This window comes from Sciurus carolinensis, chromosome 2 (genome assembly GCF_902686445.1).
Source record: "Sciurus carolinensis chromosome 2, mSciCar1.2, whole genome shotgun sequence".
Lineage (NCBI taxonomy): Eukaryota > Metazoa > Chordata > Mammalia > Rodentia > Sciuridae > Sciurus > Sciurus carolinensis.
In genome coordinates, this window is record NC_062214.1 from 120416001 (window position 1) to 120439689 (window position 23689).

General features: G+C 36.9%; 1 protein-coding gene across 1 annotated transcript; it reads right to left on the reverse strand.

Annotated features, from left to right (window-relative positions):
- Window positions 1–2303: 2303 nt before the first annotated feature.
- LOC124976433 (olfactory receptor 4F3/4F16/4F29-like) lies at window positions 2304–22437 on the reverse strand. Its single transcript, XM_047539309.1, has 4 exons — window positions 22408–22437; window positions 20121–21141; window positions 13404–13459; window positions 2304–2501 (listed from the first exon to the last, which is right to left on the reverse strand). Exons 1-4 carry the CDS (start codon window positions 22435–22437, stop codon window positions 2304–2306), a joined length of 1305 nt encoding a protein of 434 aa, XP_047395265.1.
- Window positions 22438–23689: the final 1252 nt, after the last annotated feature.

Sequence of the window (23689 nt, forward strand, 5' to 3'; positions counted from 1 at the left end):
AGCCCTTTGCATTTTCTTTTCCTTCTTCCTCCCTGAACAGCACAAATACAACGTGTACTGCTCAGAGAACTATTTTGATCATTCCATTTCTAAAAGACAGTTATTTCATTATGGATTTTAACAAAAAGATATCTACAAAATGCTTTATTTACTACCTCTACTTTTAACATACTTTGTGCACTTCTAAACATCTAGAAAGACTAGATATTTCAAATAAGGACTTAAGTTTGTCCACTATGTACATAGTAGTTTTAAATAAACTACACACATGTAACAATGGTTACATCTGAAAGTGTCTTCTAAGTAGGAGCACTCTGGCCTAGAATCCTTCATTTCTTCCACTTCTTTCTCCCATGTCACATGTGCCACATCTGAGTATCACATGATGTTATAATTTCACTTCCAAAAGTCCTTTTCAGAAGACTGCCTTTCTATGAATTTTAACACAAAGTGTACAAAATGTGTTAGTTTACTAACTCTACTTTTGTCATACATTGGCAACCTCTTTAATATCTAGAGACTAGATATTATAAAATTAGGACTCCTTTGTCCAGTATATATACAATATATACAGCACAGCAAAGTTAAATGAAATGCACATCACAGGGCAATGGGTAAGCTGAAGTTTTCTAGCACACTCTTAACAAAACATCCTTGCAACTTCTTCCCTTCCACCTCCCTCAACCCAGTGAACAAGTACAGACAGTATTCTGTTCAGAGGTGGTTTAACAATCCCAAACAGTATTTCCCATCACTTTTTAAAAGCTATTTACAAAGTTTTAATTCTACCACTCTACTTTTAAATATATCAAGCACTTCTAAATATATAGAAGGACTAGATATTCCACATAAGAACCTGTCCACTATGTACACAGCACTGGTAAATAAAATTGCACACGTAGCAATGGTTAGAATCTGAGGTATTTTCTAATATGACCATTTTGTCCTTGAACCTTTCTATCCTCTCATCCCTCTCTTTCAGTCCAGTGGACAATTACAGGCATATGTAACGCTTAGAGATGGCTGAACAAATTCATATTCAAAAGTCATTTACAGAGGACAAGCTTCCCCATGAATTTCAACACAAAGTGTACAAAATGTGCTAATTTTACTAACTACTTGATCATACACTGGCAACCTCTTTAACATCTAGACAGACTAGATGCAGATTAGGATTCACTTGTCCTTTATAAACACTATATACACAGCAAAGTAAAACAAAACCCATAGACATAAAGTACAAGTCTTAGCTCACGGTAGGCACACCCAACGACCAGCACACAACTCTGTACGACTCAAAAGGGGGATTGGCTACTGCCCCCCCCAAAAAAAAATTTCATAAGAATTTTAACAAAAAGAAATGTACAAAACGTGTTGCATGTTACCACTTCTACTTTTAACATATATCAGGCACTTTAGAACATCTAGAAAGCCTAGATATTTCCAAAAAAGTACTTATCATTTTCAACTATCTATACAGTAATGAGGAATAAAATGCACACACAAAACAATGGTTACAGTAGGAAAATGTCTTTGACATAAAATCAGTCTGCACAGGACCTCCTCCTCCTCACGGTCAGTCTTCTCCACGTCCTCCAACCCCCTTAACAAACGTGGACACGTGCAGCTCCAGAGATGGGCTAAGGAATCCATTCCAAAGCCACTTGCAGAAGACATTTCCGATTTTTAAAAACAAAAGGCCATTTATAAGACGTTATTTTCTAACCATCAGACCTCGGCAACCTCTTCACATTGAGATGTGCAGACGCAGCACAGGTTTTAACAGGTTGGGGGCAAGTTGAGAGCAGCTTTTTCATATTATATACACAGGCCTTGTACACACGGCCAGGACCTCTCCCCAGGGTGGCGGCCACGCACGTGACGACCTCTTCTCTCGGGAGAACGCACACCAACCGCCCCAGGCCGCGAACCGTTCCACCCGTCGTCGTCTTCGGGGTTTCGCTCACCTTCCGGGACGGTTAAGGCCTTTGTTCGCCCGTCCCTACCGGGCGCGGTCTCGAGGAGCCGCCCTGCGCGGTCGCGGAGGGCCCTCGTCTGCGCGGCTCCTCTGTCCAACGCGTGGCGGAGCTTTGGCGCGTCCACTCTCCTCCGAGGGCCCTCGAAGACCCTGCCGGCCTCCGCGGCGTCCGGGGGCCGCCATTCTTCTCGCCCCGCCAAGCCCGCCGCCACCCAAAGGCGCCACGAGCTCTGCGGCGGCTTCGGCTGGGACGAACAGGACTGGGCCCCGAGACCCGGCCGCCGGCGGGGTCCGGGGTCCGGGATCCGACAGGTCGCCGCCGCCATCAGGTCATCCAGCCAGGGGAAGAGGCTCGCAGGTCCTTCACAGGCAGGGCCAGCCAGTGGGCAGTCGCAGCGGGAGCTCCGGATGTCTGCAGGGAAGAGGCCACGACCTGTCCCCGGCCCCCCAGCTCACCCGCTGGAAGGAGGCCGGAGGGCCCCGAGGGCCCGGAGAGCAGGCCACACTCCGTTCCTCCCAAGATCTTTAAAGAAGAACTAATACCAATATTTAGAGGATCCAAAAAACCCCACTAGAAAACTTCTAGAACTAATGAATGAATTGAGCAAAGTAGCAGGATATAAAATCAATATGCATAAATCTAATGCATTTCTATTCATAAGTGATGAATCCTCTGAAAGAGAAATTGGGAAAACTGCCCCATTAACAATAGACTCAAAAATAAATAAATAAATAAAATACTTGGGAATCAATCTCACAAAAGAGGTGAAAGACCTCTACAATGAAAACTACAGAACACTAAAGAAAGAAATTAAAGAAAACCTTAGAAGATGGAAAAGCTCTCCCACGTTCTTGGATAGGCAGAATTAATGTTGTCAAAATGGCCATTCTACCAAAGATGCTATACAAATTCAGTGCAATTCTAATTAAAACCCCAATAATGTTCCTCATAGAAATACAGAAAGCAATCATGAAATTCATCTCATAGAATAAGAGACCTCAAATAGCCAAAGCAATGTTAAGTGGAAAGAGTGAAGCAGGAGATATCACAATACCAGAACTTAAACTATACTACAGAGCAATAGAAACAAAAATGGTATGGAAATGGCAGCAAAATAGATGGACAGATCAGTGGTACAGAATAGAAGACACAGAGACAAACTCACAAAAATACAGTTACCTCATACTAGACAAAGGAGCCAAAAGCATACAATGGAGAAAAGATAACCTGTTCAACAAGTGGTGCTGGGAAAACTGGAAATTCATAGGCAGCAAAATGAAACTGAAACCCTACCTCTCACCCTGTTCAAAACTCAACTCAAAATGGATCAAGGACCTAGGAATTAGACTTGAGACGCTGCACCAAATAGAAGAAAACATAGGCCTGAATCTTCATCATGTAGGCTTAGGACCAGACTTAACAAGACTCCCAAAGCCCAAAAAATTAAAGCAAGAATATGAATTCAAACTAAAAACTTTTTCTCAGTAAAGGATACAATCAATAATGTGAAAAGAGAGCCTATGGAGTGGGAGAAAAATCTTTTCCAGATGTACTTTAGAGCACTAATCTCCAAAACTTATAAAGAACTTAGAATACTTTACACAAAAAATACAGAGAACCCAATCAACAAATGGGCCAAGGAACTGAACAGACTCTTTACAGAAGAATACATATAGGGGAACCTCTAGGAGGGGAACTGACCAGCGAGACCTCCCCACTGGGTGAGTCTTCCCTGCCGGGTGAGGTTTTCCCACAAGGACAGTAAAACCAGAGACACAGGCACAAACAGGCCTTGCCTCAGCACACAACCTAGTTCCCCTTTGGATGACCATTGGTCAACAAGTGGAGGCACCTCTGCCCACTATCAGGGAATATACCCCACCTGAGGGTCTCCAACCCTAGAGAGGCAGCTTCCTTGTGGAGCTCCGCATTATCAACTTCCTCCAAGACTTCAGGCTCCTGAAGGATAAAAGGGGATATGCTAGCAATCTTCAGGGACATTATAAGTCAATAGAGGAAATCTGCAATATCTTAATGACTCACTGATTCCTGAACAATATGAGAAAACAAGGGAAGAAAATGCCCCAAACAAATATAGATGTTACATCAATAAAATCCAACGACAGCATGGCAGAAGCAATGACAGAAAGGGAGTTCAGAATGTACATAATTAAAATGATCAGGGAAGCAAACGATGAGATGAAAGAGCAAGTCCAGGCATTGAATGATCACACCAATCGACAGTTAAAAGAGCAAATCAGGAAGCAAAAGATCATTTCAATAAAGAGTTAGAGATATTGAAAAACAAACAAACAGAAATCCTTGAAATGAAGGAAACAATAAACCAAATTAAGAACTCCATAGAAAGCATAACCAATAGGATAGAACACCTGGAAGACAGAACCTCAGATATTGAGGACAAAATATTTAACCTTGAAAACAAAGTTGAACAAACAGAGAAGATGGTAAGAAATCATGAACAGAATCTCCAAGAACTATGGGATATCATGAAAAGGCCAAATTTGAGAATTATTGGGATTGAGGAAGGCTTAGAGAAACAAACCAAAGGAATGAACAACCTATTCAATGAGATAATTACAGAAAATTTCCCAAATCTGAAGAATGAAATGGAAAATCAAATTCAAGAGGCTTATAGGACTCCAAATACACAAAATTACAACAGACCCACACCAAGGCACATTATAATGAAAATACCTAACATAAAAAATAAAGACAGGATTTTAAAGGCTGTGAGAGAAAAGAACCAAATTACATTCAGGGGGAAACCACTACGGATAACAGCAGATTTTTCAATCCAGACCCTAAAATCTAGAAGGGCCTGGAACAACATTTTTCAAGCTCTGAAAGAAAATGGATGCCAACCAAGAATCTTATACCCAGCAAAGCTTACCTTCAAATTTGACGATGAAATAAAATCATTCCATGATAAACAAAAGCTAAAAGAATTTACAAAAAGAAAGCCAGCATTACAGAACATTCTCAGCAAAATATTCCATGAAGAAGAGATAAAAAACAAAGAAGCAATCAGCAAAGGGAGGAATTATCCTAAAGGAACTGTCAAATAACCAAGTTGTGCCCAAAAAAAAATAAATAAATAAAATTTTTAAAATAAAAAAAAATAAACCAAATGTCCGGGAATACAAATCATATCTCAATATCCCTGAATGTTAATGGCCTGAATTCATCAATCAAAAGACGTAGACTGGCAGATTGGATTAAAAAGAAAGATCCAACAATATGTTGCCTGAAAGAGACTCACCTGATAGAAAGAGATACCCATAGACTAAAGGTGAAAGGATGGGGAAAAACATTCCATGCACATGGACTCAGCAAAAAAGCTGGAGTATCCATCCTCATTTCAGATAAGTGGACTTCAAGCCAAAGTTAGTTAGAAGGGATAAAGAAGGACATTTCATACTGCTTAAGGGGAGCATAAATCAGCAAGATATAACAATCATAAACATCTATGCCCCAAACAGTGGCTCATCCATGTATGTTAAACAAATCCTTCTCAATTTTAGAAACCAAATGGACCCTAACACAATAATACTAGGTGATTTTAACACACCTCTCTCACCACTGGACAGATCTTCCAAACAAAAATTGAACAAAGAAACCATAGATCTCAATAACACAATAGACTTAACAGACATTTATAGAATATACCATCCAACCAAGAGCGAATACACTTTCTTCTCAGCAGCACATGGATCCTTCTCTAAAATAGACCATATATTATGCCACAAAGCTAATGTCAGCAAATACAAGAAGACAGAGACACTACCTTGTATTCTATCAGAACATAATGGATTGAAGTTAGAAATAAAGGAAAGAGTAAAAAACAGAAACTACTCCAACACTTGGAGATTAAACAATATGCTACTATATGATGAATGGATAACAGAAGATATTAGGAAGGAAATTAAAAAAATTCTTAGAGGTAAATGAGAACAAAGAAACATCATATCAAAATCTCTGGGACACTATGAAAGCAGTACTTAGAGGAAAATTTATTTCATGGAGCGCATTTAATAAAAGAAGTAAAAATCAACAAATAAATGACATAATACTACACCTCTAAGCCCTAGAGAAAGAAGAACAGACCAACACCAAAAGTAGTAGAAGACAGGAAATAGTCAAACTCAGAGCTGAAATCAACGAAATTGAAACAAAAGAAACAATACAAAAAATTGACAAAATAAATAGTTGGTTCTTTGAAAAAATAAACAAAATTGATAAACCTTTAGCCACACTAACAAAGAGAAGACGAGAGAAAACCCAAATCACTAAAATTCGGAATGAACAAGGAAATATCACAACAGACACGACTGAAATACAAAACATAATTAGAAGCTATTTTGAAAATCTATACTCCAACAAAATAGAAAATTTCGAAGACATCATCAGATTTGTAGAGACATATGAATTGCCTCAACTGAATGAGGAGGACATACACAATTTAAATAGACCAATTTCAAGTAATGAAATAGAAGAAGTCATCAAAAGCCTTCCAACAAAGAAAAGTCCAGGACCAGATGGGTTCTCAGCCGAGTTCTACAAAACCTTTAAAGAAGAGCTCATTCCAATACTTCTCAAAGTATTCCATAAAAAAAAAGAGGAGGGAACCCTCCCAAACTCATTCTATGAAGCCAATATTACCCTGATACCTAAAGCAGATAGAGACACATCGAGGAAAGAAAATTTCAGACCAATATCCTTAATGAACATCGACGCAAAAATTCTCAACAAAATTTTAGCAAATCGCATACAAAAACATATTAAAAAGATAGTGCACCATGATCAAGTGGGTTTCATCCCAGGGATGCAAGGTTGGTTCAACATCAGGAAATCAATAAATGTAATTCACCATATCAATAGACTTAAAGTCAAGAATCACATGATTATTTCCATAGATGCAGAAAAAGCATTTGATAAAATACAGCATCCCTTCATGCTCAAAACACTAGAAAAAATAGGGATAGTAGGAACATTCCTTAACATTGTAAAGGCCATCTATGCTAAGCCCATGGCTAATATCATTCTAAATGGTGAAAAACTGAAAGCATTCCCTCTAAAAACTGGAACAAGGCAGGGATGCCCTCTTTCACCACTTCTTTTTAATATCATCCTTGAAACTCTAGCCAGAACATTAGACAGACCAAAGAAATTAAAGGGATACGAATAGGAAAAGAAGAACTCAAACTATCACTATTTGCTGATGATATGAGTATATACTTAGAGGAAGCAGGAATTTCCACCAGAAAACTTTTAGATCTCATAAGTGAATTCAGTAAAGTAGCAGGATATAAGATCAATGCACATAAATCTAAGGCATTTTTATACATAAGTGATGAATCTTCAGAAAGAGAAATTAGGAAAACTACCACATTCACAATAGCATTGAAAAAAATAAAATACTTGGGAATCAATCTCACAAAAGAGGTGAAAGACCTCTACAATGAGAACAACAGAACACTAAAGAAAGAAATTAATTAAAACCTTAGAAGATGGAAATATCTCCCATGTTCTTGGATAGGAGGAATTAATATTGTCAAAATGGCCATACTACCAAAAATGCTATACAGATTCAATGCAATTCCAATTAAAACCCCAATGATGTACCTTACAGAAATAGAGCAAGCAATTATGAAATTCATCTGGAAGAATAAAAAACCCAGAATATCTAAAGCAATCCTTGGCAGAAAGAGTGAAGCAGGGGGTATTGCAATACCAGATCTTCAACTCTACTACAAAGCAATAGTAACAAAAACGGCATGGTATTGGTACCAAAATAGAAAGGTGGATCAATGGTACAGAATAGAGGACACGGACACAATCCCAAATAAATATAATTTTCTCATACTAGACAAAGGGGCCAAAAATATGCAATGGAGAAAAGATAGCCTCTTCAACAAATGGTGCTGGGAGAATTGGAAATCCATATGCAACAGAATGAAACTAAACCCATATCTCTCACCATGCACAAAACTAAGCTCAAAATGGATTAAGGACCTCAGAATCAGAACAGAGACCTTGCATCTTATAGAAGAAAAAGTAGGTCCAGAGCTTCAACATGTCGGCTTAGGACCAGACTTCCTCAACAGGACTCCCATAGCACAAAAAATAAAAGCAAGAATCAATAACTCGGATAGATTCAAACTAAAAAACTTTCTCTCAGCAAAGGAAACTATCAGCAATGCGAAGAAAGAGCCTACAGAGTGGGAGAAAATCTTTGCCAATCATACTTCAGATAGAGCACTAATCTCCAGAATCTATAAAGAACTCAAAAAACTCTACACCAATAATGCAAATAATCCAATTGACAAATGGGCTAAGGAAATGAATAGATACTTCACAGAAGAAGATCTACAAGCAATCAACAAACATATGGAAAAATGTTCAACATCTCTAGTAATAAGAGAAATGCAAATCAAAACCACCGTAAGATTCCATCTCACCCCAATTAGAAATGCGATTATCAAGAATACAAGCAACAATAGGTGTTGGAGAGGATGTGGGAAGAAAGGTACACTCATACATTGCTGGTGGGGTTGCAAATTAGTGCAACCACTCTGGAAAGAAGTGTGGAGACTCCTTAGAAAAGTTGGAATGGAACCACCATTTGACCCAGCTATCCCACTCCTTGGCCTATACCCAAAGGACTTAAAATCAGCATATTACAGAGATACAGCCACATCAATGTTCATAGTTGCTCAGCTCACAATAGCCAGATTGTGGAACCAACCTAGATGTCCTTCAATTGATGAATCAATAAGGAAACTGTGGTATATAAATACAATGGAATATTACTCCGCAATGAAGAATGATAAAATTATGGCATTTGCAGGCAAATGGACGAAATTGGAGAATATCATGCTAAGTGAGATAAGCCAATCTCAAAAAACCAAAAGACGAATGATATCACTAATAAGTGGATGATGACACATAATGGGGGGTGGGAGGGGTTAGTGTTACGTTTAGAGTTAGGGTTAGGAAGGGGGGTAAGAATGGAGGAAGGAAGGACTGTATAGAGGGAAAAGAGGGGTGGGAGGGGTGGGGGGAAGGGAAAAAATAACAGAATGAATCAAACAACATTATCCTATGTAAATTTATGATTACACCAATGGTATGCCTTTACGCCATGTACAAACAGAGAAACAACATGTATCCCATTTGTTTACAATAAAAAAAAAAGAAAATGTGGTATATATACACAATGGAATATTACTCAACCAGAAAGAAGAATGCAAATTACGGCATTTGTTGGTAAATGGATGGAACTGGGGACTATCATTTTAAGTGAAATTAGACTCAGAACTGAATGCTCTAATGTTTTCTCTGATGTGTGTAAGCAAGTCCAACATAAGGATAAAAAAGAAAAGAGAGAAAGGGAAAAGGTAGGGTGGGATTCCATCAAAATAGAAGGAAGACCAGTGAACTTAATGAAGGAGACTCTAGGGGAGGGAGGAAGGACGGGATAACAAAAGACAGTGGAAGGAATCTGACCTAACTTTCCTATGTACATATATGAATATACCACAGTGAATCTCCCCATCATGTATATCCATGAGACACTAACCAAAATTTTTAAAAATCTAAAAGTAAATAGTAGAAAGATCTGTAGAAAAGAGGGGACAGGAAGGGGAAATACTGGGGACAAAATTTGAGTAAATTATATCCTATGTGTTTTTAGTAATATCAAAATCCTACTATTATGTATAACTAAAAAGAACTAATACAAATGAAAAAAAAAAGACTAAGAGGAAAAAATATTTGTAATTCCAACAATGTTAAAGGAAATGTTCACAGTAAAGGAGTAGTCAAATAATTATGGAACTTAATAAAAAACTTTGAAGCCATTAGAAAAGATTGGGGAAGTTCTATTTCTATGGCTATGAACTGCCCCAGAATGACCTTAGTATAAACTAGAGACTTTGGGAGATAATGATGGGTCAATATAGCTCTGCTCTGGTGGGGAATATTGGTTATGTGGGAGGTCATGCATTTGGGTCTGGGTATGTGGGAAATCTCTGTCTTCAGTTCAATCATGCACAGGTCTAAAATTGCTCTTAAAAATAGTCTTCTAGCCAGGCATGGTGGCACATGACTATAATCCCAGCAACTTGGGAGGCTGAGGCAAGAAGATGACAAGTTCAAGCCAGCCTCAGCAACGTAGCAAGGCCCTGTGTCAAAATAAAAAGTACAAGGGCTGGGATGTGGCTTGGTGGTTAAGTTTCCCTGAATGCAATATCTGATGCTAAAGGAAGGAAAGAAAAAGTCTTCTAAAAATTAAAAATAAGCTAAGTAAATAAACTACCACAAATATCATACTTAATGGTGAGAAATTTGAAGCTTTCCCACTAAGCTCAGGAATGAGGCAAGAATTTCACCTCTTACCATTTCTTTCAAATATTGTCCTCAAAGTCCTGGTGAATACAATAAGGAAATTAAATATATAGAAATTGGGAAATAAAACTGTCTTTGTTCATAGAAATGAAAGAAAAACATGTTCCTCTCTGCAGAAAATCTAAAAATTTATAAGAAAGAAACTCTCAATTAAAATTATTAAAATTTTAAATTTTAAAATTATTAAAATTATAGACCAAAAACAACAACAACAACAACAACAAAAAATAAAACCCATCCTGGAACTAATAAGCAATTACAACAAGACTCATATACAAAAGTCAACCAATCACTTTTCTATACACCAGTAATGAAGAAGTGGAATTTGGAATAAAAAAACTCAATACCATTTTCATTTGCTTCCCACCAAAATGAACTACTGGGCTGGTGATGTAACTCAGTGATCGAGCATTTGCCTGGCATGTGTAAGGTCCTGGGTTTGATCTTGAGCACTACACCTAAATAAATAAACTCTTTAGGTATAGATCTAATAAAATATATGCAAGATAGATTTATATAAGGCAACTACAAAATTGTGATGAAAGAAGTCAATGAAGAGCTACATAAATGGAGAGATATTCCATGACCACAGATAAGAAGACACCATATTGTCAAGATGTCAATTCTTCCCACTTTGATCTGCAGATTCAAAGTAAACTGAATCAAAATTCTGGTCAGTTATTTTGTGGATTTCAACAACTGACTCTAAAGTATACAAGCAGAGTCAAAAGACTCAGGAAGCCAACAATCAATCAATATTGATTAAACAGAAGAGACAAAAGTTGAAAGACTAACATTACCTGACTTGAGAAATTACTATAAAACTACATTAACCAAGACAATGTGGTATTGGTCAAAGAATACAAAAATAGAATAAAAATATGTCCATTTCCCAAAAACAGATCTATGTAAATATAATCAACTGATCTTCTACAGAGGAACAAAGATAGTATAAAAGAAAAGATAATCTTTTTAGTAAGTGACATTCAAACACTTGGACATTCACATGCAAAAAGTGAATCTAGACAGTCTTTACACCTTTCACAAAAATTAATTCAAAATGGATCACAGACCTAAATGCTCAACATGAAACTTTGAATTAAGTTTTCAGAAGGTAACACAAAAGGAAATCTAGATGACTTTAGGTTTGGCAATGACTTTTTAAATGCAACACCAAAGGCATAATTAATGAAAGAAATTATTAAAAACCTAATTTAAAATAAAAATTTCTGACTGGTGCAGTGCTGCATGCCTATAATTCAGCGATTTGAGAGACTTAGGCAGGAGGATCACTAGTTCATGTCCAGCCTCAGCAACTTAGCAAGGCCCTAAGCAACTTTAGAGAGACCCTGTCTCAAAAAATAAAAAGGACTGGTGATGTGGCTCAGAGCTAAGTGCTCCTGGGTTCAACCTTCAGTACCAAAAAATAGTGATAATTTTAAAAATGAATAAATACAATTTTCTCCTTTGCAAAAGACACTGTCCAGAGAATGAAAATCATAGACTCAAAGAAAATGTTTGCAGAAGAAACATGTGGTAAGGGACTGTTATCCAAAATGCACAAATAACTCTTAAACTCAACAGTACAAAAATAACCCAGTATTTTAAAAGAGCCAAAGACCTTAACTGACATCCCACCACAGATGGCAAGAAAATATTGGAGAAAATGCTCCACAGCATGTGTCATCAGGGAAATGAAAACTACAAAATGTGACACCACACAGTTATTAGAATGGCCAGAATGCAAAACACTGACATCACCAGATGCTGGAGAGGATGTGGAGCTTCAGGAATGCTCATTCATTGCTGGTTGGAACACAAACCATGCAAACTCTTTGAAAAGAGTTTTGCAGATTCTTGCAAAATTAAATATACTCTTACAATACAATTGAGCAATCACACTCCATTTCTTACCCCAAAGGAGTCCCTCAATCTTGACCTTCTCAGCCTCCAGAACCATGAGCCAAATAAACATCTACTATTTATGATTTACCTAGCCTGTAGTATACTGTTATAGCAACAGAAAATATACTATAACAGGTATTTTAAAAAAATTGAGTCTGAAGATACAGCTCAGTAGGTAGAATGCTTGCCTTGCATGCACAAGACCCTGGGTTCAATCCCAGCACCACAAAAAAAAAAAAAAAAAAAAGAAAGAAAGAAAGAAAAGAAAAGAAAAAAAAGATCAACATCCTTCAAGAACAAATGCAAATATTCTAATAAATGCGAATTTGCTGATAAAATACTAGCAAAACAAGTAGAAGTGTATGCAAGGGAAAATGTATCATGATCGATTGGATTTTACCTTGAAATTAAAATTAGCCCAAAACTCAATAAATACAATGCCTCATATTAAAAACTAGAAAACTCTCTCTCTCGCACTTTCTCTCTCTCTCTCTCTTTTTTTTGTACCAAGGGTTGAATCCAGGGGGCACTTAACCACTAAGCCACATCCCCAGTCCTTTTTATTTTCAACTTTGAGACCGAGTCTCCCTAGGTTGTTTACAGTCTCACTAAATTGCTGACACTGGCTTCAAATCTGCAATCCTCCTGCCTCAGCCTCCCAAGCTGCTGGGATTAGGGGCATGCACCATCATGCCCAGCTAGAAAACTCATTTTGTTTTTAAATCTTCACAATAGATGCAGAAAGAATCATTTTGACAAGACACAAAATCTGTTCTTGATGAAAACTCTTAGCAAACTAGTTGCCCTAGATGGTTAAAAAAAATACAAGACCAAGATGAAAACTCACAAATAAACTAGGGAACACACAGTGCGTGAAGATCCATGAATCAAATTATCCTAATTCAGGAGGACGATTGATAATATTAAACAAAATCCTTAAAAATACAGTTACTCTTTGCCCAGAAATTGCATATGAGAAATTTTATTAAGAAGTAATCTAATTCAGAGGATCAGGGAACAAAGAATTTTACACTGACTGCAGCTCAGAATGTATAAAAAGAAAGGAATTCAGGAATCTGAGCCTGAGGTTACCTCATTTTCCCCTGAACCAGATGATGTTGAAAGTTTGATGATTACCCCCTTCTTGCCTGTTGTAGCATTTGGACGACCATTACCAAAATTAACTCCACAAAATTTTGATCTGCCCTGGTTGGATGAGTGTAGCCAATGCAGGTTTGGGATCCAGGAGAAGCAAACACCTCACTGGACGTGTAGGAAATAGCTGTGCAGACAAGAACCCTCTGTCTTCAGAGAGTTGTAGCATGCCACTCCCAGAGAGTGGCAGAGACCTGTATATGTGGCCTATGTCCTATGCATGTTATCCCTCTTTGATAATGCCCTTCCATACGCCCTTGGTTTTAGTTTTGTTTTCATCACTTTGATTTCATAAAAACTCTTTTTCATTGGGCTAATTGTCAATTATGGAGGGTGATTGGGATTTCTTTTCCCCTTTTGGGGAAATGAGTTCTCAAGCTAAATCTGTAGGATGGGTCTGCTTCTACACATTTGCCCATGTTAAAGGGGTACAAAGACTGTCTTCATTAGACAGGTGTGAGATGAAGCGACCCCTGGAGCTGTCTGCCTGGCACTCTTCTTGTCCTAGTATACTCTGTATAGCTTGGGTGTAGTGGGTTTTACCCTAAAATAAAACACAAATCTCACCGTGAGCTTTAGGACCAGATGAGGAATAACAAGTGAAATGATGAAACCAAGTCATCTTCACAGAACAGGAAAAAAATGGGAGATTGGTAGGTAAATATCTGAAAAGACAGTTGTTCTCTTAAAACTGTTCTGTGATATAGCCATGTGGGAAGGGATATGTGACTGTGATTATTTTCTTAATTCATGGGTGACTGAAGTTCTTCCCCGACCCCTCGAAAAACAAAATCTTTGGAAAAGAAAAAAAAAAAAAAAAAAAAACAGAAGAAGTAATCTAGTCCAGGAGCTGTGGGACACACCTGTAATCTTAGGATCATGAGTTCAAAGCCAGCCTCAGCAACTTATAGAGGTCCTTAGCAATTTAGGGAGACTCTGTCTCTAAATAAAATATTAAAAAGGGATGGACATATGGCTCCGTGGTTAAGCACCCTTGGGTTCAATCCCTGGTACCAAAAAAAAAAAAAAAGAAAAAAAGAAATAATCTAAAAATTGCTTGATAATACATAAAAGCATGCTTCCTGTAAGTAAAATTTGGCGACTAAATATATATCTACCAAAGGAAATCTGGTTTTAAAATTAAGAACTTTACAAATGAAATACCATACAAACAATAACAATAATATGTGGCTAAATATTTAATGGCATGATACATTTAAAAATGAGAATGCAAACCTGTATTAAGTTGTGGTTCCACTTTGTAACATATATTTATGCATAGAAAAACAATGAGCTATATAAGACTGTGTAGTTTGGAAATTTTAGCATTTTATGTTTTTAAAATGGAATTACTGGTAAATTTGTTTTTATTTTAACCATTCCATGTGGCATGATAATCTATAATGATCATCTGTTTATATGTATGCATCAGAACTTTATAATATGTATTACTTACATGTAATAATTTACATAACAATTTTATATGATGAGCACTTACATTTTTAAAAAAATCTTTAAATGTATGTCTAATAACATATGATGCCCGTCCTTTGACATAATCTCTGTCTGCGCTCTGTCCAGTTCTCAAAACAATGGGATTTTAACTTCCATTCTCTGGATGTGTGTTTGTATTAAGGAAGATAATAGCTAAAATGCTACTCCATTTCCTAGGAGATACGATAATATAGCTACATAATGGGTTGTCACTAATATAAAAACCATGTATATTATTTCAAATAAACTCCTGGAAAGTTTTCTTTATACTGCCCTGTGCTTCTGCAATTTTGTTTTTCAGATGTAAATACAGAATCCCACGTATTTCTGTTTCCTGATCAGACACATGATCCTTAAATGTGGTGCATCTGTAAGAATGCTTTCATAGCGGTGTTCTGCCATCCTGCGTCTTTCACTTTCACGTCATGTAAATGAATCATTTAATTATTTTCCAGTGGAGTTGATCTGTGCCTTATATGGTTTCTAATCCCACAGCAGGAAAGTCTATTTTCTGCCTATGCTATAAACAACACTATATTACCACACGGAGCCCGTGGAGCCTTACCGTGTATGGTCTTTGATTTTGAGGGCCTGTCATAACTCTCTGATGGAAGTTTCCAGTGATATCTCTGTTCTCATCTTTGAGTTGGCCAGAATCTGCATAGTTCATTTTTCTTCTAGATGATTCTGTCCATTCTCATCTGAATACCTGACATCAGCACTTGCTCCCTTTTGCCCCTCCTGAGTGACGGAGAGGGGGACTAAACCGGAACCCTCACTCCGCTCCGCGGTGGCATTAGTGGCTTCTGGTGGCGAGCAGGCTGCCCAGGCCTTCTACCACGGGAGGCCCAGGCGGGTCCACAGCGCAGGCTCTGCCCCTCCCCCAGTGCTCAGGCCTCCTCCTGTCTATAAGTGTAGCAGCCTATAATTTCTTTATGGTACAAACTTTCTTCTCCATTCTTCTACTTTTGTTGAAGTGTAATACATTATCGTTTTTCCATATTCACCCTGCTGTGGAATATCACACCAGAATTTATTTCTTCTATCTATAACTTAATATCCATTGACTAACCTTTCTTCATTCCTCTCTCCAGTTTCTGGTAACCACTATTCTACTCCCAACTTCTATGAATCAACTTTTTATATTCCATATGTGAGTAAGATCATGGGATATTTGTCTATCTGTACCTGACTTATATCAATTAATATCACATCTTCCAGTTCCATGCATGTTGCTGCAAATCACAGGATTTCATTAATTTTATGGCTGCATAGTATTCCATTATATATATGTACCACATTTTTCTTTGTTCTTTCTTCAGACACGTATGTCGATTCTCTACTTGGCTATTGTGAAGAGTACTGTGATAAACACAGGAATGTACATGTCTCTTTTACATACTGATATCATTTTCTTTCCAAGATATCTCAAGTAGTGGGATTGATGAATCATATGCAATTTTATTTTTAAATTTTTTAAAGGAATCTCCATGCTGTTTTCCATATGATTGTACTAAATTACATTCCCACCAACAGTATTCAAGTGTTCCTTTTTCCTCCACATCCTTTTCAACACTTGTTATATTTAGTATTTTTAATAACATTCATTTGTGTTGGAATGAGGTGATATCTCATTTTGGCTTTGCTTTGTTTCCCTTATGATTAGTATTGTTGAGCATATTTTCATGTACCTGTTGCCATTTTATATCTTGTATGGGAAAATGTGTATTAAAATCCATTGCCCATTTAGAAATTGGTTTTTTAATTATTTTTTGAGGTTTAAAAGGTTTATTTTGTGACTAATCATTTCATAGTGAGCTAGGACTAGAACAACAATTAGTGTTGTAGCTACATTTCCAAATTAAAGAATCTTACCAGATTCTAATGTTCTAAATGTCGTTCTAGGTTTCCTCTAGGGAAGATTATTGAAAACACCTTTATATTTTTCTCTTTTAAAATAACTTAAAAGATACTGAGATAATGCTCTCATTTGCAGTAAATTAGCCACAATGCTGTATTTTACTAATTCATTTAAGTTGTCAAGTAGTAGAATATATAGGATGTTGCTAAACTGGACAAATTTAGATAATTATAATTTTGGAACTTGACCTGTTTTTTAAAACAATATCTAGACAACTGTAGTCAAGGGGACGTTTGATAAAGAATTATCTGTGTTTTTAACTTTATGCTGTGAATGTGTAAACATGTCAAAACAAACTTCCTCAATAGCTCAAAAAAATAACTTAAAAAATTCAAACTGATATGCAAATTGTAGATATTTACAGGGCACAGCGTGGTAATTCTGTATGTGTATACAATAATCAAATTAAGGTGATTGATATTTATGTTTCCTTAAATGTTTATCATTTCTTTGTGTCGAGAGTCTTCTAACTTCTTTGTTTTAGTTCTTTATAAACGTGTACTACATTGTTCTAAACTACGGTTCCTCTACTGTGCCAAAGAGCACTCAAAACCATTCCTCCCACTTCACTGTATTTTGGAATCTGTTATCCAGCTACTTCTACCCTTTTCCCTATCTGTCCTAGCCTCCAGTGACCACTATTTTATTTTCTACTTTCATGAACTCAAAATTTTAGCTTCTACCTATGTGTGAGATCATGTGGCATTTGTTTTGTTGTTTTATTTTACCTACTTCTCATAATTCCCTTCAGTTCCAATAATGTTGCTGCAAATGACAAGATTTTATTCTTTTTGCCCGTGTGTGTGTGTGTGTGTGTGTGTGTGTGTGTGTGTATTTAGAGATGAATTTGGTTTGTTCTTGCTTTTCTAGTTCCTTGAGTTGCGTCACTATGTTGCTTGTTTGAAATCCTTTTTTAATATGGGCACTTTTTGCTATAAAATTCCCTCTTGTTAATACTACTTTTGTTGTATCTTATACATTTTAGTATGTGGTGTTTCCATGTTCTTTTATTTTGAGAGGTTTTTAGATTTCCTTTTAGATCTCTTTGATGACACAGGTACCTTCTGTATTTGTCTTCCATAATCATATCAGTGACCTAAATTTATTGGGGGCCATGCTATGCTATGTTGTATTCCAGAAACATCAATTATTAAAGGTCTTCAATTGTGTCAGAGATTACAGGTTTTTGTGTTCAAGAGTGCACTTATTTCCTCAAAATGCGATATCATATATTCACATCAAAACACACCAAGATTTCATCACTCCTGTTTGAGAAATATGGAGAAGCAAAGGAATTCCAACTTTACATTGTAGGTGGTGACTGAGAATAGTCTCATTATCAGGTTTGCATTGCAGAAAATCTCTCCTAGTACCTTTGTGAGGAGACTTCATGCCCAGAGATCAATTAGGAGCTGAGAAATGACAGATACTGGACTAAGGAAATGATACTGAAAAGAGAGAGGAAGGACAAACATGTGTAATATTAAAAAGAATACACAGGGAACAGGATTGTAGCTCAGTGGTAGAGTGCTTACCTGTCATGTGTGAGGCACGGGGTTCAATCCTCAGCACCACATAAAAACTAATAAATAAAACAAAGGTATTGTGTCTATCTACAACTAAAAATATATTAAAAAAAAAAGAATATACAGATTCCAGCTGATGGGAACAGAATCTAGGCACCTCTCTGAATTCTAGCTTGAAAAGACTGAAGGCATCACCAAGCTAGGGGAAAGAAGCCAGGTTTCTAAGGGAAGATGACAAGTTTAATGAAAGTTAAACATGGAATTTCTTATTCAAATTACATGGTACAGAGTTCAAGAAAAAGTCAGGATTGGTGTTAGAAGTTTGGGAGGCTATTTCAGAGGCACACAATGCTTAGCATGAAACTTAAATCCATTACAGCAAGAATTACAAATAAGGAATCCATAAAAATCTGACCACAGTTTGAAAGAGTCTGATCTTTTAGCTGAAGTTCAGTGGCAAATCCATGCAGATGACTGGACAAAGATTTATCAGAAATCTTTTTTTTTTATTGTAAACAAATGGGATACTTGAATGTTGTCTTCCAGTCTTTTACTAACAATCTCTTGTTGCCATTATAAGGATTGCCACAGGTCACCTGGGATCTGATGCATGGCAGGCCAGTTTCTTAATGACTTGAGTAACCAACACGTGAATAATAATGTGTGCATATGGTACCTGCTGCCACTCATCTGGTAATGCAGAGAAAATAGTGAGATATTATCTTTGAATTGTAGGTGGTGACTGAGAACAGTCACACTATTTCCAAATGGTATATCTACTTTTAAAAATAATTGTATATAATAAATCTTATCTCATGGAAAGTTTAATGTATTTCTTCATTATATCTTTATATCTCTTCATTTACAGACAGTTTTATAATACAGTTTGTTATAATTTTTGCATTTTGATTTTTCATAGTTATGAACATAGTTCACATGAAACAGATTTTTTTTCATTTTATTCACTTATTCATGAACCAGTACTCCTCTTTTTAGCTCCCAAATGGTCAATCTATTTGTAATCATTTAATAGTCACTTAGTTTTCTTTGCAATATACAAATAATGGATATTGTTTAGGAAATAATTGGGTTAGAAAACTGTCATAAATATTGAGTACTATACAAATTTATATCATCTGGTCTCAAAACATTTCATTGGGAAATAACAACTATTATGGCTTATTGAGTTGTGTCTCCATGATTTTACCCCACTTTTTGTTTTCTATTTCCAATTCTAGCTAAATTTAAAAACCTTAGTACTACCTAAATCTGTGAGTGAACAAATTCAGATGTTAAAAGTCTCTAATTATTAGACCTGGGTAGGTTATTATCTTCATTTTGTTTGTTCCTCTAGGTGAGAGAATCACAGGGCATGAATATAGTTAAATATGTGTATTAAAAGACATATGTGTTTGAGAGTCATTGTCAGATAGAAGAATGTCCAACACTATGAATGGGAAATATGCCTAGTGTGTGAGGTTTCAGCAATTACTGTCCCCAAGATCTTCAAAGACAGACAGTATTTCCAGTTATAAACTTAACAATTCAAGGCAGAATTCACTCCTCAGTGTTTTCAGAATCCTTACAGCAAGGGTTCCCTAGAAAGGACTGACCATATGGAAGTAAAGTCCTTAAGGATACAGTTCACAATGCATATTTAAAACACTCATTAAATTGAAAAAGATTTTTGAACTCTTTTAATTAAAAAGTTACTTTCCAAGAATTGCCAATATGAACCCAGAGGTCTTTGTGTAAAAATCCTCTTCCTAAAGCTTGTTAAAGCCTTAAAATAGAGTCTCCTCATTGCCACTTTCATCTCCTTATTTCTAAAGGTATAGATGATAGGATTCATAAAAGGAGTGATAAGAACATCAAATATAGCTAAAAATTTATCTATGGGTAAGGCAGGGAAGGGCCACACATAGACAATGATGCAAGGACCGAAGAAAAAGACCACCACAGTGATGTGAGCTGAGAGAGTGGAGAGGGCCCTGGCTGAACCACCCGAAGCGTGTTTACGAACCGTAACCAGGATGAAGACGTAAGACACGATCAGGATGAAGAAGGTGCCGGTGGAGATGAACCCACTGTTGGCAGCGACCAGAAACTCCAGACTGTAAGTGTCTGCACACGCGAGTTTGATGAACCGAGGAAAATCACAGTAAAAGCTATCCATTTTGTTGGTTCCACAAAAGGGCAAGTTTACAACAAAAGCCAGCTGGACCACAGAGTGGATGAGTCCAATGGTCCAGGCCACAGCCAGGAGAGAAGTGCACATTCTCAGGCTCATGCTGGTCAGGTAGTGGAGGGGCTTGCAGATGGCCACGTAGCGGTCGTAGGCCATGACGGTCAGCAGCACCATCTCTGTCCCTCCCACGGTGTGAATGAAGAACATCTGTGTGATGCAGCCTTTCAAGGAGATGGCTCTGTGTTTTCTGAAGAGGTCGTAAATCATCTTTGGAGTGGCGATGCTGGACACGCCTGTATGGATGAAGGAGAGATTGGCCAGCAAGAAGTACATTGGGGAGTGTAGGTGACGGTCTGAGATGATCGTGAGCACAATGAGAAGGTTTCCCAGCATACTTGCTACATAAAATGTCGTGAAGAACAGAAAAAGGAGAATCTGAATCTCCCAAGAACTGGTGAGTCCCAGCAACACATATTCAGACACCACTGAATGATTTCCTCCATCCAACAACTTCAAGTGCAAGGATGACCCTGCAGTTACTGTTACCTGAGGAGCACACGAGGAGGGGGTAAGTTTTCAAGTGGAAAAGGACATCCTGGCTATGGAGTAATGACCCAGGTGTCAAAAACTGAAGGTCACCTTACCATTGTACAGTGAAGAGTTTATACTGTACTCAGATCACAGAGAACTAACCCTAGAAACTTTTCCCATGTCTTGGTCTTAGGTGTCATTTAAACATGTAGCCTCAGATTTAGCTTGGTCTCTAGTGTATCATCGGGAAGGTAGAATGTGAACAAGTTACTTAAGAATTTAAGAAGGCTATCAGGGAATGAACAGTCTTATACTTCCTGATTTCCCCATGGAAATAATGCCTCAAAATTGAAACCTGTTGAAAAGGAGAAAATTGTTTATTTATTCATTTATTTCATAATAGGCGGGTACCTTACAACATTCTGGAGTTCTGTTTTTCCTGAACTATTTTAGGTTTTCTAGGTTTGCAATCATATCATCAACAAAAAGATAGCTTTCTGATTTTTGATTTTTGCTGCTTTAAGACCATATGCATCTCATTGCCCTCTTACTAACATGGAAGTCCTGTGTACTTTTCTGTTCTTTTTTCATTGCATATTTTCCTCTTCTTATTTTAAAATAAGAGACCAACTAGTGCACATAGCAATATGACCTATTTCTTTCCTAGCTTTCCACCACATCAACCAAATTGAGAACTTCAGAATACTTGTCTTTCGCTCCTTCTTACCTCCTTTCCTCAGCTCAAATAAAAAAAAAAAAAATTTTTTTTTAAAAATCTTTCCGGAACTACTATTGGGTTTGCACTTCATGCCTCCTGAATCTATCCTTCCTGTCTGAACATTTTTTGTCTCATTATCTTAAGGATATGTGCTTTAAGATACCCCTTGCTTCTTAATTTCCAGACTTGGCTTGAATTTCAGTGATAATCATGTTTTTTTTTTTTTAAGTCTATTTCTGAATTGTTGGGCTCCAGAGAGTCTAGTCTATCTTTCACTTGAGTCTCCTTACATACTATTGTTGTGTTTTATCAAAATTAGTATCTGCTTCTTGCAGCAGTCTTGTTTCATAGATCAGCCTAATACTAGTGTATTTACTCTGTTCTTCATGCATATAAAGGATTTCACAAGAATTTTGGATGTCATCCAAATCAACTCTCTGATTTCAAGATTTATTCAGTATATACAGTTGGGTAATTTTCACTCTTATCTCTCCAATTTAAGACAGTGTAGACTTCTTGTTAAATGTTTTTGGAATAACTTGAGTTCTACAATAGAAAAGTACCTGCACAACTGTGAAATTCATAAAGATCATGGTATTAGTGTTGGAAGCAAACTATAGCTCCAATAACAACATTCTTATTTATTGCTTTGTGATGAGATGTTCAAAGAAAAATTATCTTAAGAATATGATTCTTTTTAAGGAACCAAACTTATAATTGAACTCGTTTCAAATATTTTCTGTCACAATGAAGTCTGATCTTGAAAACAAGTGACCTCTCTTCGAGATAAAAAGCTAGAATTAAAACAAAATTTATTCATTTTAATCTTTTGTCTAAATCTAAATTTGGAGCACTATGCAGCTTCTGTAAAGTAGTTTGTTAATTTTCTTTCTTACATTCAATGATCTAGAAAGACAAATGTAATGTATTGGTTTAAAATGAAGAATTACGATCTGAACTGCTGGGTTAACTCCATCACTTACCCTATCAAACCAGTTACTTCATCTCATTATATCTCAATATATGCATCCATTACATTGAAATTAACAATACTTCAGGGCTGTGAGTGTAGCTTGGTGGTAGAGTGTTTGTCTAGCTTGGGTGAAGCCCTGGATTTGATTCCCAATACTACAAGAAACAAACTTGCTGTGAGTAAAGAACTTAAAACAGCCTTTGAACTGGGCATGGTGACACATGCCCATAATCCCAGTGACTCTGGAGACTGAGGCAGGAAGATCACAAGTTCTAGGCCAGCCTCAGCAATTCAGCAGGATCCTCAGCAACTTAGCAAGACCCTGTCTCAAAATGAAATAAAGCTGAGGATTTGACTCAGATAGAGCACCTTCTGGGTTCAATCTTCAGGACTGAAAACTCAACCCAGTCCAACCCAACCCCACAAAATGACAATAAAAACAACAGAAAAACAAACAAAACAGTACTTGACATAGTGAGAATGCAATAGATGTTAGATAAAATGATGCATTATATACATGCTTAGTTTCACTAAACTCTCCTGGTAGTTCTAGTCCCCAAATTCCTCCTTTTGGCATGTCCTGGTTTTTCATCCTTCATAAGAACATCATTTAAGATCTTGCCTTCTTCCCTTCTCCTAGGGGACTTTCTCTTCGGTTTTTATACCTTCCCCAAAGGATTTATTCCTGTGTGAAAGGGAATGAGTATATGGAAGGTCTAGTCATATCCCTAACATATTAATGCTGACTGAATCTGCATGAATGTACCATTTCCCCCTAATTCTTTCCTAAACAATATAGTCATATTTACTACAGTGTACTAAGCACTATCACCTAGGTGCTTGCATATTAATCATATTCATGTAAAGTTTTA

Excerpts from the sequence above, each read along its gene's own strand:
- LOC124976433 (XM_047539309.1), bottom strand. The coding sequence starts at position 22,437 with ATGATCTTTATGAATTTCACAGTTGTGCAG. Across the intron at positions 21,142-22,407 it reads TGAATTTCACAGTTGTGCAG|GTAACAGTAACTGCAGGGTC; the intron begins GTACTTTTCTAT and ends TGTGCTCCTCAG. Across the intron at positions 13,460-20,120 it reads ATATTGGCAATTCTTGGAAA|GCAAGAAGGGGGTAATCATC; the intron begins GTAACTTTTTAA and ends ATGCTACAACAG.